This window comes from Lithobates pipiens, unplaced genomic scaffold, assembly GCF_037356315.1.
Source record: "Lithobates pipiens isolate NorthernLeopardFrog02 unplaced genomic scaffold, aLitPip1_a1.2 Scaffold_11, whole genome shotgun sequence".
Taxonomy (NCBI): Eukaryota; Metazoa; Chordata; class Amphibia; order Anura; family Ranidae; genus Lithobates; species Lithobates pipiens.
The window spans coordinates 18,772,712-18,793,846 of record NW_027507696.1 but is presented as its reverse complement, the minus strand read 5'-3'; the positions used below and the strand labels follow the sequence as shown (position 1 = coordinate 18,793,846).

Sequence of the window (21,135 nt, the reverse complement as noted above, 5' to 3'; positions counted from 1 at the left end):
TCAGCAACACGTTGTCCAGGACCAAGAATTTGTAACCGCGTTGCACAGACCTTTCTGCAAGACCTCCCGAAGATGTTTCATCCTCTGCTCCCTCTGTGACGGAAAGATAAGGTCCGCAACCTTACCCTTGTAACGTGGATCAAGGAGGGTTGCCAGCCAGTAATGATCCCTCTCCTTGATCTGACGAATACAAGGATCCTTCCGCAGGCTTTGCAGGATCAGGGAGGCCATGCAGCATAGGTTAGCTGAGGCGTTCGGTCCAGAGTCCTCTGGGTCACTAAGGACTACATGATCCGCAGCCACCTCCTCCAAGTCCACAGGTTTCTTGGGACTGTAAATGATCCCTAAAAGACTGCTGCTGATGCTGAGTGCCAGGCTCCACCTCCATGCTGACACAATCCTCCTCCTCCTCCTCTTCTTGTGTGATCGGCAGGCCAGTAGGAACACTGTCTGGATAAAGGGGGCCTTGAGAGGTAAGGAATTTCTCCTCTTCTGGCCTCTGTTCTGCCTCAAGTGCCCTGTCCAATATTCCATGCAGCGTGTGCTCCAACAGGTGGACAAGAGGGACAGTGTCACTGATGCATGCACTGTCACTGCTCACCATCCTCGTGGCCTCCTCAAATGGTGACAGGACAGTGCATGCATCCCTGATCATGGCCCACTGGCGTAGGGAAAGAAAACCAAGCTCCCCTGACCCTGTCCTGGTGCCATAGTCACACAGGTACAAATTGATGGCCCTCTGCTGCATGTGCAGCCGCTGCAGCATGGCCAACATTGAGTTCCACCTGGTGGGCATGTCACAGATTAGGCAGTTCTTGGGCAGGTAAAATTCCTTTTGGAGGTCAGCCAGCCGAGCACTGGCATTATATGACCGGTGGAAATGCACACAGACTTTCCTGGCCTGCCTCAGAACATCCTGTAAGCCCAGGTACCTGCCTAAGAACCGCTGCACAACCAAGTTAAGGACATGAGCCAAACAGGGCACATGGGTCAGTTTTCCCTGTCGGAGGGTGGAGAGGAGGTTGGTGCCATTGTCGCAAACCACCATTCCTGGCTAAAGCTGGCATGGCATCAACCTCCTCTCAGCCTGCCCCTGCAGAGCTGACAGAATCTCTGCCCCAGTGTGGCTCCTGTCCCCCAAGCACACCAGCGCAAGCACCGCATGGCATCTTTTTGCCAGCGTACTTGAACGCCTATGGAGCACCGCTGGTTCCGAGGACAAAGCATCGGAAGAGGCCATGGAGGAAGAAGAAGAGGAGGGGGTGGAGGAGAGAGGTGTGTAAGAATCACCAGTAGTAGCATTTTGGAGGAGTGGTGACGGGACAACCTCCAACACTACTGCACCTTGTCCTGCATCCTTCCCAGCTGACAGCAGAGTGACCCAATGCACTGTGAAAGATAGGTAACGTCCCTGCCCATGCCTGCTGGACCATGAGTCAGTGGTAATATGCATCTTGCCGCTGACCGCCCTGTCCGGCAAGGCCAAGACATTGCCTTCCACATGCTGGTAGAGAGCCGGAATAACCTTCCATGCAAAAAAGTGGCATTTGGGAACCTGACACTGAGGAACCGCATTCCACAAACTCACACATGCACATAAAGAGCTCTGCGGTGTGATGCAGTCAGTGTGCTGTGCTTAAGCTGGCCCCTGGAGGGCATCCTGCCTCATTGGAGATGTGCCTCCTCCTCCTCCTCTCTCCTAACAGACACCCACGTGGAGTCAGTGACTTCATTATCCCCTCCCTCCTCCTCACTGGAGCAAACCTGGCAGTATGCTGCAGCTGGGGGAACATGACTGCCAGATTGCTGTCCTTCTTGGGCACCCTCTCTCTCTAGGCTCACGTTACTGCCTTCCTCTAGCCGGGTATCATCATCAGAGCCTTCAAAACGCTAGGCATCCACCTGGAGCATGTACCCAACACTGTGCTCAAACAGTTCTGGGAACTCCTCAGGAGGACATGGTGGGGCTAGGGAAGGAGTGACTGATGCCATTGAGCTAAGGGAAGAGGCAGCATTGGCAGCTGCTTTGCCAGACAAAGTACCCTGAGCTTGGGTGAGACAGGATGAAGAGGATGAGGATGGCTTGGTCATCCACTCTACCAAGTCTTCAGCATGTTTTGGCTCAACACAGACAGCTGCCGAAAAAAAGCGTGTCCCATGGCCACGTGCTGATGAGGATGCACCGTGTCCACGACCAGCACTGTTGCCTCTAGACACAGAGCCTGCTTGCCCTCTTTTATTGGCTTGTGACTGTCTGCCTCTACTTGTTAGCCTTCCAGACATAATAATGGCCTGCAGGGAGATGTAGCTGCACAAAGCTGGGGTGTATATACTGATTATACTGCAGCTAGCAGAATCAACTGCCTGCCTGTAGTATTATTAGTATGAGAACACCAGCAATTGGGGTAGCTTTAAGTGCACACTGTGCAGAGTATACAGTACACCAACTGTAATTACTGCAGCTGCCTGCGGTATAGGATCAGAAGAACACCAGCAATTGGGGTAGCTTTATCTGCACACTGTGCAGGGTACAAAGTACACCAACTGTAATTACTGCAGCTGCCTGCCTGCGGTATAGGATCAGAAGAACACCAGCAATTGGGGTAGCTTTAAGTGCACACTGTGCAGAGTACACAGTACATCAACTGTAATTACTGCAGCTGCCTGTAGTATAGGATCAGAAGAACACCAGCAATTGGGGTAGCTTTACGTGAACACTGTGCAGAGTACACAGTACACCAACTGTAATTACTGCAACTGCCTGTAGTATAGGATCAGAAGAACACCAGCAATTGGGGTAGCTTTAAGTGCACACTGTGCCGAGTACACAGTACACCAACTGTAATTACTGCAGCTGCCTGCCTGTGGTATAGGATCAGAAGAACACCAGCAATTGGGGTAGCTTTAAGTGCACACTGTTCAGAGTACACAGTACATCAACTGTAATTACTGCAGCTGCCTGTGGTATAGGATCAGAACACTAGCAATTGGGGTAGCTTTACGTGAACACTGTGCAGAGTACACAGTACACCAACTGTAATTACTGCAACTGCCTGTAGTATAGGATCAGAAGAACACCAGCAATTGGGGTAGCTTTAAGTGCACACTGTGCCGAGTACACAGTACACCAACTGTAATTACTGCAGCTGCCTGTGGTATAGGATCGGAAGAACACCAGCAATTGGGGTAGCTTTAAGTGCACACTGTGCAGAGTACACAGTACACCAATTGTAATTACTGCAGCTGCCTCTGGTATAGGATCATAAGAACACCAGCAATTGGGGTAGCTTTAAGTGCACACTGTGCCGAGTACACAGTACACCAACTGTAATTACTGCAGCTGCCTGCCTGTGGTATAGGATCAGAAGAACACCAGCAATTAGGGTAGCTTTAAGTGCACACTGTGCCGAGTACACAGTACACCAACTGTAATTACTGCAGCTGCCTGCCTGCGGTATAGGATCAGAAGAACACCAGCAATTGAGGTAGATTTAAGGGCACACTGTGCAGAATACACAGTACACCAACTGTAATTACTTCAGCTGCCTGCGGTATAGGATCAGAAGAACACCAGCAATTGGGGTAGCTTTATGTGCACACTGTGCAGAGTACACAGTACACCAACTGTAATTACTGCAGCTGCCTGCCTGTGGTATAGGTTCAGAAGAGCACCAGCAATTGGAGTAGCTTTAAGTGCACACTGTGCAGAGTACACTGTACACCAACTGTAATTACTGCAACTGCCTGTGGTATAGGATCAGAAGAACACCAGCAATTGGGGTAGCTTTACGTGAACACTGTGCAGAGTACACAGTACACCAACTGTAATTACTGCAGCTGCCTGTAGTATAGGATCAGAAGAACACCAGCAATTGGGGTAGCTTTACGTGAACACTGTGCAGAGTACACAGTACACCAACTGTAATTACTGCAACTGCCTGTAGTATAGAATCAGAAGAACACCAGCAATTGGGGTAGCTTTAAGTGCACACTGTGCCGAGTACACAGTACACCAACTGTAAGTACTGCAGCTGCCTGTGGTATAGGATCGGAAGAACACCAGCAATTGGGGTAGCTTTAAGTGCACACTGTGCAGAGTACAAAGTACACCAATTGTAATTACTGCAGCTGCCTCTGGTATAGGATCATAAGAACACCAGCAATTGGAGTAGCTTTAAATGCACACTGTGCAGAGTACACAGCACATCAACTGTAATTACTGCAGCTGCATGTGGTATAGGATCAGAAGAACACCAGCAATTGGGTTAGCTTTAAGTGCACATTGTGCAGCGTACACAGTATACCAACTGTAATTACTGCAGCTACCTGCCTGTGGTATAGGATCAGAAGAACACCAGCAATTAGGGTAGCTTTAAGTGCACACTGTGCCGAGTACACAGTACACCAACTGTAATTACTGCAGCTGCCTGCCTGCGGTATAGGATCAGAAGAACACCAGCAATTGAGGTAGATTTAAGGGCACACTGTGCAGAATACACAGTGCACCAACTGTAATTACTTCAGCTGCCTGCGGTATAGGATCAGAAGAATACCAGCAATTGGGGTAGCTTTATGTGCACACTGTGCAGAGTACACAGTACACCAACTGTAATTACTGCAGCTGCCTGCCTGTGGTATAGGATCAGAAGAGCACCAGCAATTGGAGTAGCTTTAAGTGCACACTGTGCAGAGTACACTGTACACCAACTGTAATTACTGCAGCTGCTTGTAGTATAGGATCAGAAGAACACCAGCAATTTGGGTAGCTTTAAGTGCACACTGTGCCGAGTACACAGTACACCAACTGTAATTACTGCAGCTGCTTGTAGTATAGGATCAGAAGAACACCAGCAATTGGGGTAGCTTTATGTGCACACTGTGCATAGTACACAGTACATCAACTGTAATTACTGCAGCTGCCTGCCTGCGGTATAGGATCAGAAGAGCACCAGCAATTGGGGTAGCTTTAAGTGCACACTGTGCAGAGTACACAGTTCACCAACTGTAATTACTGCACCTGCCTGTGGTATAGGATCAGAAGAACACCAGCAATTTGGGTAGCTTTAAGTGCACACTGTGCAGAGTACACAGTTCACCAACTGTAATTACTGCAGCTGCCTGCCTGTGGTATAGGATCAGAAGAATACCAGCAATTGGGGTAGATTTAAGAGCACACTGTGCTGAGTACACAGTACACCAACTCTACTTACTGCAGCTGCCTGCGGTATAGGATCAGAAGAACACCAGCAATTGGAGTCGCTTTAAGTGCACACTGTTGAAAGGACACAGTACACAGGAACGAATCTAGCTAAACTGAATACAGTGTATATAAATAAATATATATATATATATATATACAACACCTAGGATGCATATATATAGATATACACAATACACTCACTGCAGCTAACTGACTCTCCTCCTGCCTGCTCTATCTAACTCAAATGAAATGAAATGACACTGCCTATCTCTCTCTCTATCAGCATGCCAGAACACACTACACAAGGCCGCCACGCAAACGACCTTATATAGTGTGGGGCGTGTACTAAACCCCCTGAGCCACCCTGGCTTTGGCCAATTACGGCTTGCTGTACAGAAGGCGCTGTGATTGGCTAAGCATGCGGGTCATAGTGCATGCTTGGCCAATCATCAGCCAAAAATGCACTGCGATGCCGCAGTGAATTATGGGCCATGACGCGCCACTCGAATTTGCCACGAACAGTCCATAATGTTCGGAATTCGCCGAACGGGCGAACAGACGATGTTTGAGTCGAACATGGGCTCGACTCAAACACAAAGCTTACCCCTAACTGGAAGTTGTTAAGGTAGAACTGTAGGGAAAAACTTTTTTTTTTTTTTTTTTTTGGATTGAGCAAGGGAGGGTTATAGTGCCTGATTTTTTTTTTTTGCCATCTGTGTCCCATTGTGGAGATTTCCCTTCACATCCTGTCCTATAGCCCAACAGGAATTTAGAGGAAATCCCTACAAAATAAGGGAATTCCTTGGGGAACCCCCAGGTCACCTGAACTAGTGTCTCCATTGGAAGATTTCAGTTCTATTACTTTTCTGGGGACAACCCAAAAATTGTGATTTTCTTTTATTTTCACTTTTAATAATAATAGTAAAGAGGACAAATAGAGAGGGTGAATCTTAACGAGGGCACAGACATAACTCCCAAACGTCCCTGGCTTCGAGGGACTTTCCCTGATTTGGAAAAAAGTCCCTCTGTCCCTCTTTCCTCCTCATTGGTCCCTCATTTCTGTCTGATCTATATAGTCTTATATAAAATGCACTTTATAGCTTTCAAAAAGTTTTTCCCAGTGCTAAACCTTTCATCCAAATTCTAAATTTCTGCATTTGTAAATTTCAAAAGCTAGTATAAAGGGATAGTAGTGGCAAAAAAAGGACTTGTGCGTTTAACTAATATTCTTCTTGCATAATTCTCCCTTAAGGAGTCGTGGCAGGGGTGTGTGTCCTATGCCTACATACTTTTCCTAATAAGTGTCCCTCGTTCCCATCTCAAAAAGTTGGGAGCTATAGGCACAGACAGCAATAATAACTGCCAAACATTCTAATCCTCCTGCACTCTATTCAAACCCAAACAAAAAGGTTCGCCTTTAGTTTACTTTAATTCTTTGCAGTCTGCACAAGGAAGGGTTTTTACAAGGAAGTATGTTATGCCTAAACGTTTGTGTGCTAAAACAAGATCTTTGCTATCTCATGGTATGTCTAAATAATTAGGGCCTTTACACAAAATAGGTCACCTAATGGGGATTTCTCACAATGGCCTAGATTTGCAGACTGATGAGTTTGAGCCAAATGGCTGAAGACTCATTAGCACTTGGCAAAGTAATTTTGCTGTGAAACATTGTATGACTCAAGTTTTGTCTGATTTGTTCTAAATGAACTAAAATTTGAGCTGTGGGTGGCCCTACAAGCACTACCCAGATTGACGAATTAAAAAAAATGACTGGGACAGGTGGTAGACTATCAGCCGAACAGTGACTACATTATATCAGATACAGTCACTGTTCAGCAGGGACAGCTTACTATGGAGATTCTTACATTCATGCCATTAACATGGATGGGAGAATCAACTGATTTTTCTCCCTGTCTCTGAAATTTGAGCCATCTATGCCTGACTTAACTCAAGATGAATGCAGTGTTTAACCCTGACACTGCTCTCGCCTGCTACATGTGTATTGAAGCAAAGCCTCATTAGCCTTTACTACTGCCATTCTCTCAGTTTGATTTTTGCTTTGCGGTCCTTTACAGGAGTATGATAACAGAAAAACCTTAAAGTGACACTAAACAATATCCTTATTCTCCAAAAATATTCAATTTTTTCCAGTATTTTTTTCATAAAATTATGTAAATTTTTTGTGAATTTGGCATCTAATACCTGGTTGATCCTGCAAATTCCTGGTTGTAAGCTGACCACGATATGCACAGAAGCCCCTCCTTGCTAGCGTGGCCAGTTTGTGTGCCTTCTACTCCCATTCAGAGGCACAGGCAATTTATAAAAAATATATTTTATTGATGTCAATAAAAACATTATCGTAAAAAATCCCATGTTGCATATCAAATTCATTTCCTATACATATACAGACACTACTGCTTTAAATGTTTCGCTTTAAGTGAGTTTCTTCAGGATATTCTAGATCAGCCTTTCTCAACCTTTTCAACACATAGGAACCCTTGAAATAGTTCTCCAGTCTCGGGGAACCTCTGCTAAAAATAAAAATCTCCAACTCATGATACATTAGTGTGATGGTCAGTGGGAAGAAAGGGCCTTACACTTGTGGTCATTGGGAAGAATTACCTCCTTACAGATATCTAAAAAGATCAATGGTGTCAGTGGGAACCTATCCAAGAGGCAGAAAGGGCCCAATGCTGAAGGAACCCCTAGCAAACTCTGGAGGAACCCTAGTTGAGAATCACTGTTCTAGAGTGCTGTACGAAATGATTACTGAGAAAAGTAAAACAACAACAATGGGATTAATTACTACAAAATTATAATTAGTTACAATTTATCAAGAATAAAGGTGTATACACTCATGTATATAATGAATATCGCCAAAAAGGAATTTTACAATCAAACAATATTGTTGAAACATAGAAGGACTTACTGAGTATGCGACACCTGAGCATTTAATTTTTGAATGTTTCCAGCAGACAACTCTATGTAATGGACATAGCAACCACAGGGGGGGGTGAGGTAAATAAAAACGGACTGAATCCTGAGAAGGAAGCATATATGTCTATATATAGTATATGTATGGAAGATATACCGGGACATTTCCCCTTTGTAATAGTACATGTATTTTTAAACCCAGATTGTCCTAAAAAGGAGATAAACGGTAATGGTAAAAAGTTACCTGGATTGATGGATTGGTAGGATCAAAAGGAAAGGGAAAATATCATTTAGGCTGAGTGTTTAGGCCTGAGAGGAAGCCCTTGTACACACGGTCAGAGATTCAGACAACCAAATCCGACGGATTTTGTCCGACGGATTTTGTCAGACGGATTTTGTCCGATGGATTTTGTCTGACGGATTTTGTCCGAAACTGTTGCATACACATGGTCGGACAAAGTTGTCAGAAAATCCGACGTGATGACGTTATTTCGTTACGACGGGACTACGTTCACTCTAGTAGCCAATAGCTTTGGTGTAGGAATTTGATCTGAGCTTGCGTGGCACTTTGTCCGATCGGAATTCTCTACACATGATCGGAGTATGTCCGATCGGAGCATTTTGTCGGAAAATTTTACCAACAAGTTGGAAAACTTGGTCCGTCGGATACTCAGACGGAAACAGTCCGATGTAGACCACACACAGTCGGAATATCCGACAAAACGGTCCGATCGGACATATTCCGTCAGAATCTCCGACCGTGTGTACAAGGGCGAAGGGAAGGCTTTGATAAAAGCTCTCCAAACGCCAGTCAAAGCACCTGTCAAATAAAATGGTTAGCCTACAGTCTTGTTTACACCTTGTGTTTGTTTTGCTTTAAAAATTATACCCCATGTCACTTTACTGGTGCTTCAAAGCATCTTCAAAGCCTCCATAGAAGTCTATGGCAAAGCTCGCTTAAAGCACCTGCAGCTTTTGAGAGGCTTTAATTCAGCTTTAGCTTTGCCTTGTTTTGGAGAATTGCAGGTATAAGATATCAATTAGACTTGTGCACAACGGAACATTTTGTTTAGTTTTGGTTCGTTGTCATTCGTAAAATACATGATTTCGTTCTGTTATATTCGTTATGTTACGTTATTACGTTTTCGGATAATTTTGTTATTATTCGTAGAGTGTCGATATTCATTATACTGAATCTCGAATCATGTCGAATTCATTCGTTATATGTGCTATAATTTTGTTCGTATTCATTGAAATTCAATATTTATGTATGTAAGCACTTTAATGTATGTTGAAGCCAAAGCAACTGTGAATGAGCCCGCCACACCACCTGCCCATCCCTCCTTTCTTGATTTAACAACGTTTTCCTTAGGTGCGCTTATCCTTGTCAGCATTCGTCAGTCACAGGTAATCATACCCACCGGTCGCTCTGTGACACACTGCAGAAGGAACAGTGATTACATAACTTAAATCAAAAAAGAGAAACAAAACTTATTTAAATGGTGTTTTTTTTTATATTTCCTAACTGTGGATTAGTAAAGGATACACTTTGACAGGTCGGACTATATATATTTAGGACAGTGGTTTCACAAGTACTTTCATGGCCCTGTAATCTATTTTTGATTCAATTGTTTCTTAGGGCTCATTTAAGCCCCATACACACTATCAGTTTTTCTGCTGAGTTTTTCCTTCAGATTTACCAAAACCATATAATATGAGGTCAAACATTAGGAGTTTCAATTTGTATGCAATCAGGCAGGCCCTTGCACTACATGGTTTTGGTGAACCTGAAGGATAAAACTCAGCAGAAAATCTGATAGTGTGTATGGGGCTTAACACTTGCTTTGACTTCAACAAACATTAAAGTGTCTACCGCTTCAACATGCTTTTATGATGTGTTTTTGATGCTTCTGTGGTGCTTCGATTAAGCTTTGGCGATGCTTCGGTGAAACGTCAGTGATGCTCTTTTAAAGCTTTGTTGAAGCTTGAAAGATGTCGTGTGTGTGTGTGCGTGTGTGTGTGTGTGTGAATGTCTTATACCTGCAATTTCTCCAAAACATAGCAAAGCTAAAGCTGAATTAAAGCCTCTCAAAAGCCGCAGGTGCTTTTTCATAGAGTCCTGTGGAGGCTTTGAAGACGTTTTGAAGCGCCACTAAAACGGCATGGAGTATATTTTTGAAGCAAAGCAAACTCAAGGCTAAACAGGTAAACAGGACTGTAAAGTAACCATTTTATGTATTGACAGGAGCTTTGACTGGCATTCAGAGAGCTTTAACAAAGCTTTTCAGAAGCCATGTTTTGAAGCAAGTGTAAACTAACCCTTACTGTTATTTTTCTGCCTCTTTTCCCCCCATTTTTGTTGGTATGGAATGAGCAGTGCACATTAGATTTGATCATGTGCACTGCTCTATGCACACTACACATCCCAGAGTCCCTAGTCTATCTCAGGAGCAAGAAAGGGTGACTAGATTCCTATATACAGTGGGAACATGGATGGAGAGCTAATGTAGTCACCCTCTAACAGGAAGTTGGATCGCACCAAAAAATAAAAATAGAATTCGGAGATTTAGAAGACACTAGTGTTAATTTCGTTGACCAAAATATTTAATGAAATTAATACTATTTTAGTCGACTAAAATATGACTAAAACTAAAACAATTGTAATGACTAAAATACAACTAAAATGGCATTTTAGTAAAAAGACTAAACTACGACTAAAATTAAAATGGCATTTTAGTCGAACGACTATGGCAAAAAATAAATTAAAACTTTATGTCAAAATTAACACTGCACTACCACATAAGTATATGTAGGGGCATCTACTAAGCTGCTAAAAGTAAAAACAAAAAAGAAAGAAAGAAGAAAAAGTCTTTTCTTTTTTTTTTTCTTGATTTTTAATGTTGGTAATATATTCAGGTAATATGTGCAATGATATTACAGTCAGTAGAGTTTAGAGGTTTTTTTTAATATTTTCAGGTTGTACTTCTGCTTGTCAAAAAGCAATGCATTTGTTTGTTTATGAAACTTGATTTTATTTATAAAGACGTTGCCTAAATCTCTGTCTGTAGTGCATGTTACATAGTTACATAGTAGGTGAGGTTGAAAAAAATACACATGTCCATCAAGTCCAACCTATGTTCAAACTTTAATCCCATAAATAATAAAATGTTATTAGATTTTCACTCCAGGAGTATATAATGAATTTGTCAATTCTGAAAAAAAATGCTTAAAGAATGCATTAAAATTTAACTAAACTCATTCGATTTTAGTTGGCTAAAATGTACTAGAGATTTTAGTAGACTAAAATACGACTAAAACGAAAACAATTCAGATGACTAAAATACGACTAAAACTAAAATGGCATTTTAGTCAAAAGACTAAAATACGGCTAAAAATTAAAGTGGCATTTTAGTCAAAAGACTATAACTAAAACAAAATCGAAATTTGACCTCAAAATTAACACTGGAAGACATTGAGAGAAATCGTAGGGACCTTTTGAGCCAAAGTTTATTTCAAACCAGTGCTGAGCATTACTTTAAGAACCAGTAAAGTTAAAAATACATGCCAAGAAAAATTATTCACTGTTTATGATATCGTCTTATGAAACTTCACAATGAAATGATGTCACAACATGGTTTGAAAGAATATATAACAGTATGTAGCTAATGTGTATATCTTGTTTTGTTACAGAGGCTCTAAAGTCAGAAGTTTTTTTTTATCTTTATGCATTCTATGCATAAAAAAAGATTCAGATCCATTTTTTTCTTTTAAATGAATGTGCAGCCTTAAAGAGGTTGTAAACCTCCAAACCCCCCACGAAAAAACCCCTAGCAATACAAAGGCATAATGAGCTATTATGCATTGCATACTAGCTCATTATGAAAAACTTACCTTAGAACGATGCCCTGGATCGGCGCTGGCACACCGGTCACATGCGGGCTCGCAGGCTCCGGCACTGTGATTGGCCAGAGCCACAATTACATCACTGCCGCACATGCACGCAGGTGCTGCCGGTCACGGCATGGACCCTGAAGAAACGGCATGAGCGGGCTCCTTCAGTGTGCATGCGCTGATGACGTCGGCGGCAGCGTATATAGTAAATATCTCCTAAACAGTGCAAGTTTAGGAAATATTTAGAGTACTTATAGGTAAGCCTTAGTATAGGCTTACCTATGGGTACAACTTCCCCATGGATGTTTACAATCATGAAATGAATGAAATAAAATGTATTGCTCAAAACACTACACATTAACATGTGCAGTAATGTAATGTTTTGATTTGCACTGCTGGTCATGTTTTGTGTGGGCTATGAGGATTAATGCCTGGTACAAGTTTTTTTTTTTTTTCTTTAAGCCAACGGGCTGAACAAAACAAACTGACAGATCGCTGTTCTAACACTAAGCGATGTTAGTACAGCGATCTCCCCCGCTAGCTGCCAGTGGCGATCAGATGCCGATCAGATGCTGGTTTTCCCATATGCCCATTTAAAAGAAGTCAATCGTGAGCCCTGCTTCTGTTGGACAGGGAGCTGTACACACGGGCCGAATGTTGACCAGTTTCCACTGTACCAGCTAATTTTGGACAATATTCGTCCTATGTGTACAGGCATTGGTAGGGGCTTAACTGAGTGTAAGCTAGTATTGTGATTATTTAAATGAACTCACCTATTCAGCAAATTGGCCACACTTTATTTACAGGGTACTAGGAATGCTGTACTGTATCACCCTGGTAAACTTTTCCATTGGCTGACATCTTTGACATGCTCAACCAAAATTGTAGCATATTCATAATAGTGGAGCTTTTATGAGACTTCACAGATATAATTAATTTACAATATATGTCTCTCTCTTTACAGGTACTCTGCTTTGTGATATTTATCTGTTTTGCTGCATCCATATCCTCCTATTTGGCGGCACCACTGATTGAGCTTATCATCACCCTCATTTTCCTCATCCTTTACTCAAGTCATTACAATGAGCGCCTCACCGCTCTCAACTGGCCCTGCACGGTAAGTTACAAGAAAAAAATGCCATAGATGTTATAAGAGAATACTTCCTGTCATGTATTGTACTGTAAGGGGATAATTTACTAAATAAAAAGAGAATGTTTACTTTGCTAAGTGAATGGTCACAAGTTAGAAAATGAGGTAAAACTGTGTTTATGTCACCTAATTGTGTGCAAGCATTCAGTATTTTTCCTTGCAAATGTAGTGCTTACCCCCCAGGAGCCACTGGATATGATGGGTTGTCTGTTCTGCCATGACTCTTTAAAGTCGTTGTAAAGGCACAAGATCTTTTACTTTCATGCATTCTAATAAACATTAGTGTGCTACCATTCTACAATAATTCACAGAAAGTAGGCCACAAGAAACTGGATGAGATTAAATGGATGTATTATGGCAAGGCAGTTGAACAATGCTTGAATCGATAAATAAGCTATTAAGCACGTTGAAAGATGCTACACTAGATAATGTGACCACTGACCCACAAGATGGCGATCAACTGGACTATATAATGCAAAACCCAACTTTAACTGATGCAAACAGGTTAAATCATAACCCTTAACTAACCCAAAAATAATAGTCCTCATGTGCACACTGCGTATACTGCCCCAATAGTGGGTATTTGTATAAGTTCCTGACAAAGGGGTACCCCAGGAAGTGATTGCAAAGTATGTGGCACTTAATTGTCAGTATTAGCTGGCTATTATTGGGGCTCTTCTGTAACGTCGTGCATGTAAAGCTATCCCTTTAAGAATGTGCCATGGATCACTGATGGGCTGCTAAATAAGCAGTAGTCTCTATTGCATTAACTGTGTGCAGTAAGGGATTAAGCTTTGTAGTTCTGCTCACCAGTCCTGACATGCAACAGGTCCGGGTCCCATACACTTGGCAGTCAGTTGTCCCACAGTCCTCATAATCAAGTCCTCATGATCAGGTCCTCCTGCTTAGACTCTCCCCAGCGGTAGGCATACATGGCAATGAGTTGTGGTCCCAAGTCACAGTTATTCTTTGTTGCTCCAACTCTCAGCTCCATGGAAGCTCACATCAGTTATTTTTTTTCACCACTTGATGGATGAGGGAATCCTCCCCGCTGAACTATTGTATTCTGATCAAGCAGGGAAAATATGTCAGGGTGGTTGTATGAAAGTTGGTTGGTTGATCAACTTCTGTATAACCACAGGGGCCATACATGGATCGAAATTCAGTTGATCCCTGCTGAACTGGCCAAATTTTTATTCATATATGGCCGTTTGGCATTTGGTTCTGGATTAATCTAAGTTTGGGCAGAAGTTGAGTAAAAAAAACAAATATAACTTGAAGTAAAGACAGGGACTAAGAGATTCAACATTCTTAAATTCCACCAATGTGCTTAACCCCCTGCTGACTGCCACACGCCGATGTATGTTGGCACAATGACATGGCTGAGCAAATGGGTGTACCAGCATGTTCCTTTGTTGAAGCCGCATGGCTGGCGCGGCAGCACGAGCATGCCCAGCGCATGCTGTGGGTGCTTGCCAGTGGGTACCGCAGACTCAATGTTCGTCGGCAGCCCACGATCACTGCGAGGAGAGGCAGAACGGGGAAGTGCCTATGTAAACAAGGCAATTCCCTGTTCTGCCGAGTAACATGACAGAGCTCTACTGCTCCCTGTCATCGGGAGCAGTGTTCTCTGTCATCTTCTAGTGAGCCCATCATACCCACAGTTAGAACACACCTTTGAACACACAGTTAACCCCTTGATCACTCCCTAGTGTTAACCCCTTCTCTGCCAGTGATATTTATACAGTAATCGGTGGATATTTATAGCACTGATCGCTGTATAAATTTCAGTGATCACAAAATAGTGTCAAAAGTGTCCAATCTGTCCACTGCAATGTCGCAGTCCCAATAAAAATTGCATATCACCGCCATTAGTAGTAAAGAAAAAGAAAAAAATAATAAAATCGCGATAAATCTATCCCCCATTTTGTAGAAGCTATAACCTTTGCGCAAACCAATCAATATACGCTTATTGTGTTTTTTTGTTTTACCAAAAATATGTAGAAGAATATATCAGCCTAAACTGAGGAAGAAATTTGTTCTTTATATATTTTTGGGGGATGTTTAATATAACAAAAACTAAAAACTATTGCTTATTTTCCAAAATTGACGCTTGTTTTTTGTTTGTAGCGCAAAAAATAAAAACCCCAGAAGTGATTAAATACCACCAAATGAAAGCTCTATTTGTGGGAAAAAAAGGATGTCAATTTTGTTTGGGTACAACATCGCACGGCCGCGCAATTGTCATTTAAAATAACACAGTGCCGGTATCACAAAAAATGCTCTGGTCATTAATGGGGTAAATTCTTCCAGGGCTGAAGTCATGGGCGTCCGCAGAACTTTTTTTCAGGGGGGGCATCATTTTAGGTCACCCATGCTCTGCCACTTTTCGACAATGTCATGAAGGAAGGTTGCTGTATATAGCTGTATTCAGGACATCAGCGCATCTACGTCAGCAGTGTGATATCTACGGGCCTGACTGCCCTGTGTGGGCTCATGGTTTCGATTCCGTGGCCCAGTCCAACATCTCAGAACCGGGAGATGGAGAGCTGACCCACTAAAAAGGAGGATATCTTTTGATGGGACCCATCGAATATATACAAACGCCCTAATTTGTTTATTTTCTGGTAAGCGCATTCAATATACGGTGACGGGCACTTTATGCGCTTTTGGATCGTGTTGAATCACTGTGGTGTCACAAACGCTTATCTGGACTCACATATGAACTTTCCATGATTGGACTTTTGTTTATGATATTTTTTCTTTATGTATTGCTGTGTTTTTTATGCACTTAAGGTGTTCTTTTTATCGTTATAATCATTTAATGATAATTACTTACATATTTTGACACTATTTTTTGTTATTTATTTTAGTATAGGGTTGGCGCAGTTTTCTATTTCTGTATATCTGCAGTCTGTGATGATGGAGGAAGGTCTCTATAGACAGGAAGGAAGGTGGGTATATACAGATACCTGTATATAGAGACCTTCCTCCATCATCACTGACTGGATATATACATCATCTGTCCTGTATACAGCTATATATACAGGACAGATGATATATATCTGCAGGCAGTGATGATGGAGGAATACAGGAAAAAAGATGGGTGTATATAGCTGTATACAGGACAGGACAGATGATATGATCTTTCCTATGTCTGGCACTCCTTTTCACTGATCATACCTATATGAACTCAGCTGCCCCCCTCATCTATATATATGTAAGACCCCCACACACACATCTGTTAGCACACACACACACATACACACAGCTCTGCCCCCCTGTACACAAACAGCCTTTTCCCTTCACTTGTACTCACAACCTCCACTTGTAAGATGGTCTTCCTTCTCCCAAGTCCTGTTTTCACATGTCCCTGTGAAAATACAACAGGCAGCAAAGCAAACACGAGGGGCGCACATACAGGAAGCAGCCAGAAGTGGCAGTAAAGAGCTCTGTAAGTTCAGTGACACTGATCTGCAGCAGCTGTGGAGCCGACTTGCACAAACCCAGAGAGCAAGCACAGCTACAGATGTGGCCACTGCATACCCTTGCCGATTACAGGGGGGGCTCACGCGCCCCCCCCCTTGCCCCTACCTGCAGACGCCCATGGCTGAAATGGTTACATTTCATGACTGTTATGAATATATTATCTACACAGTTGCCCGTTCATATGGAACCTTAATCCTAGGGCAGTCATGCTGGCTGGAATACTTACCACTTAGGCCGCGTACACACGGGCGGATTGTATGGCCTACTTAGTCCGTCATACAATCCGACGGACAGTCCGTCATACTTTCCAATGAACGGACTTGACCACACACGGATGCACAAACAGTCCGTTGAAAGCTTGCGCGATGACGTGTACAGCACGTACGACGGGACTAGAAATAGGAAGTCCAATACACAGCAATGCAACCTTCCGCCGTGTAAATCCTTTCTGAGCATGTGCCATTCTTAGTCCGTCAAACTAGCCTACTCACGAGCGGATTGTCCGCTGAAACCAAAGTATGACGGACAATATTACGGAAATTCCGAAATACTTAGTCCGCCAGACTGCACGCTGAAAAAGTCCGCTGAAGCCCACACATGAGCGGACTGTCCGCTGAAATGTGTTTCGGCGGACTAAGTAGGCCATACAATCCGCCCGTGTGTACGCGGCTTTAGAAGAGCAGTCACATCATCTTTATCATGTCTCTGGTTCTATAAAGGAGGTCTCATAGGAATATATAGCATATGTAACTCAGAGAAGGAGCTAGGAAGTTTGGCTAACACATACCTTGTCATGTTGTCAACGCTAAACTGTTCCACCTGAAACAATAAAAAGTATGGGTTAGTGTTTTTGCATAAGACATCAGAATGAGGAAAGTGTGAGGAGATTTTGACTGTGGCACGATTGTTGGTGCCAGATGGGCTGCTTGAGTATTTCTGTAACTGCTGACCTCCTGTTATTTTCACATACAACAGTCTCAAAATTGTACAAAAAAAAAAAAACATCCAGTGAGCAGCAGTTCTGTGGATGGAAACATCTGGTACTTCAAAAAGGTCAGAGGAGAAGGGCCAAACTGGTTCAAGCTGACAGAAAGGCTACAGTAACTCAGATACCCACTATTTAAAGGTGCTGCCAGCGGACAAAATCTCGGGATGTACTTGTCAGACCTTGCTGGGGATGGACAACAGTACGACAGCAGAAGACTACGTCGGGGTCCAATCCTTTCATGTCGACATGAACCTAAAAGAAAAGTTGGGGATTGTAGAATCCATGCCACAAAAAAACTAAGGCTATGCTAAAGGGAGGCTCTGCTGATTATTAGTTTATTAATAATAGCATTCCTAATAAATTGCTAATAAATTGTTCCTGTAGCTGTGGGGTAGGTTTTTTAGTCAAAAATGAAGTGCCAATACTTCTACAAAAGTGCTATTGTTTTTACAGGAATGAATTTCTCCTCAACCATTCCTATTTAATTTAATCTACTGTATGCTTCCTTTTCTGGGTTTCTTTTCTGCTCTTCTGTTTTGTTCTTTTGTTTTTCTATCTCATTTGCAGGGGAAATGTACCTTTACTTGATTATAGAGACACTTAGGAAATGAATACAGAAGCTCTTTAACTAAATTAAATATGATATTACATAGATTCCCTAACTGACCTTTACCAAATGTATTTTCTCAGAAAGTAGCACTTAAAGCTTTCTGGGTCTAATGGAAAAGCAGTACAATGCTTGTAAAAGAGCAGCTGTCATAATTACTAAATAGAACCCATCAATGTCTTTACCTACTTCACTTGCAATAGGAAAGCCGTTAATAAGGGGCTCAGTGTCAGACACCTTATTTTATTTTTGTCTGTACTCACTGCCTCCACTACATCATGCTAGGTAACTGACAGCACATACAACAAAATGTGTAAGATCCACTTGCATTAAATTAAAGTTTTTCCCTTACTTAGATCTACCGTATTTGCCGGCGTATTAGGCGACTGGGCGTATAAGACGACCCCCTATTTTTCAAGTGAAAACATAGGTTTTGGGCAATACTCGCGGTATAAGACTACCCCCCTTCTGAGGCAACACCATTTAAAAAAATCATTAGAACCATTAAAAAACACAAAGCAAGAATGCCAACTACTCATCCGCCATGCTGTGATATGTCATAAGGTAAATCAAACAATAATAACACAAACAGAGATCTATTGAACGCCACAACTCTGGAACATAGCATTTTTCACTAACCAAACCTATACCACTTTTGGGTTACATTCTATGGGAATTGTCCACCTAAATGCATTTAATAACCCCCCTGTCATATGTCCCAGATTTACCTGTCCCTCTTGGGTGCCTGGGACCTCAAAGGCAAACAGCAGGATGTATAGTAGTAGGAGATCAGTGAATGGATTTACCCAGGGAAGTATGGTGAGCGGTGTATTTTAATGAAAACAACGCCTGCTTGGATTGGCAGAGGCTGTAGCATCATCAGCCCTTGCCTCTCTCTCTCTCTTAAAGCCAATCGAGCAGGCTACTCTATGTAGCCTGCTCGGATTGGCAGAGGTTGTTACTCCAATCCAAGCAGGCTCTGTATTCATTAATAGAATACAACGCTCGCTGGGATTGGCTCAACGGCGTATACTGTTTGTAGCTGAAGCCACATACAGTATTAGCAGACATTTGGGGGCTGACATCCATCGGGCAGCATTGTATACCCGACGTATAAGACGACCCCCGATTTCTGGGCATTTTTTTTAAGTGTAAAAGGTAGTCTTATACGCCAGAAAATACAGTACTCAAATTTGACACGCTAGGACAGAGGGATGGTTACAGAGAAATCCTATTTTTTGAACTTTTTTGGAGAGTGATTACTTACTTGAAGAGTTTAAATGCAAAAAAAATAAAAAATTTTTTATATGAGCTTGTAAGTTAATATTTATTTGCCCACATCAGCTTTCACACAACTACACAGCCTATGAAGTAATTTTTACGTTCCTGCTATGGCACAATGAAAACATAGTGCTAGAGGACTACAGTGCCTTGCAAAAGTATTCACCCCCTTGGCTTTTTACCTATTTTGTTACCATACAGCCTTTAGTTCAATGTTTTTTTAATCTGAATTATATGTAATGGGTCACAAGAGAATAGTCTAAGGTGTTGAAGTAAAATTAGAAAAATATATACATAAAACTATTTTTCAGAAATAAAAAACGGATAATTGGCATGTGTGTATGTATTTGCCCCCTTTGTTATGAAGCCCATAAAAAGCTCTGGTGCAGGCAATTACCTTCAGAATTTACATAATTAGTGAAATTATATCCTTCTGTGTACAATCTAAGTGTCACATGATCTATCATTACATATACACACCTTTTTGAAAGGCCCCAGAGGCTGCAACACCTAAGCAAGAGGCACCACTAGCCAAAAACTGCCATGAAGACCAAGGAACTCTCCAAACAAGTAAGGGACAATGCTGTTGAGAAGTACCCTGGGAGCACCATCAAATCTAGCATAACCAAATGAATAGCAAACCTGCCAAGAGATAGCCGCACACCAAAACTCACGGACTGGGCAAGGAGGGCATTAATCAGACAGGCAGCACAGAGACCTAATGTAACCCTGGAGGAGCTGCAGATTTCCACAGCAGAGACTGGAGTATCTGTATATAGGACTACAATAAGTCGTACGCTCCATAGAGTTGGGCTTTATGGCAGAGCGGCCAGAAGAGAGTCATTACTTTCAGCAAAAAACAAAATGCCATGTTTTGAGTTTGCGATAAGGCATAAGGGAGACTCCCAAAATGTATGGAGGAAGATGCTCTGGCCTGATGAGACTAAAATCAAACTTTTTCCAGCAGGACAATGACCCCAAACACACTGCTAAAGCAACACTTGAGTGGTTTAAGGGGAAACATATAAATGTGTTGGAATGACCTAGTCAAAGCCAAGACCTCAATCCAATAGAAAATCTGTGGTCAGACTTAAAGATTGTTGTTCACAAGCACAAACCATCCAACGTTAAGGAGCTGGAGCAGTTTTGCAAGGAGGAATGGGCAAAAATCCCAGTAGTAAGATGTGGCAAACTCATAGAGACTTATCCAAAGCAACATGGAGCTATGATAGCCACAAAAGATGGCTCTACAAAGTATTGACTTAAGGGGGGTGAATAGTTATGCACATTGACTTTTTCTGTTATTTTGTCCTATTTGTTGTTTGCTTCACAATAGAAAAAAAAACATCTCCAAAGTTGTGGGCATGTTCTGTAAATTAAATGATGCAAATCCTCAAACAATCCATGTCAATTCCAGGTTGTGAGATAATAAAACACGAAAAATGCTAAAGGGGAGGGGGGGTGAATACTTTTGCAAGGCACTGTATTTAAACTAAATGTTACTGATGGAAAATTCATAAAAGTTCATAACAGTCCACCTATGGGGTATGTCACGCAAATGGCACATGAATAATAAAAACGCAGCACCTGTGGCA

At 42.3% G+C, this 21,135-nt stretch overlaps 1 protein-coding gene across 1 annotated transcript in view; it reads left to right on the top strand.

Annotated features, from left to right (window-relative positions):
- CMTM5 (CKLF like MARVEL transmembrane domain containing 5) overlaps positions 1-21,135 on the top strand; it is a 47,803-nt gene that overhangs the window by 7,811 nt on the left and 18,857 nt on the right. Inside the window, exon 2 of the mRNA XM_077469276.1 lies at positions 12,990-13,142. Coding sequence (XP_077325402.1) covers positions 12,990-13,142 — 153 coding nt within the window. The remainder of the gene's footprint in view (positions 1-12,989; positions 13,143-21,135) is intronic.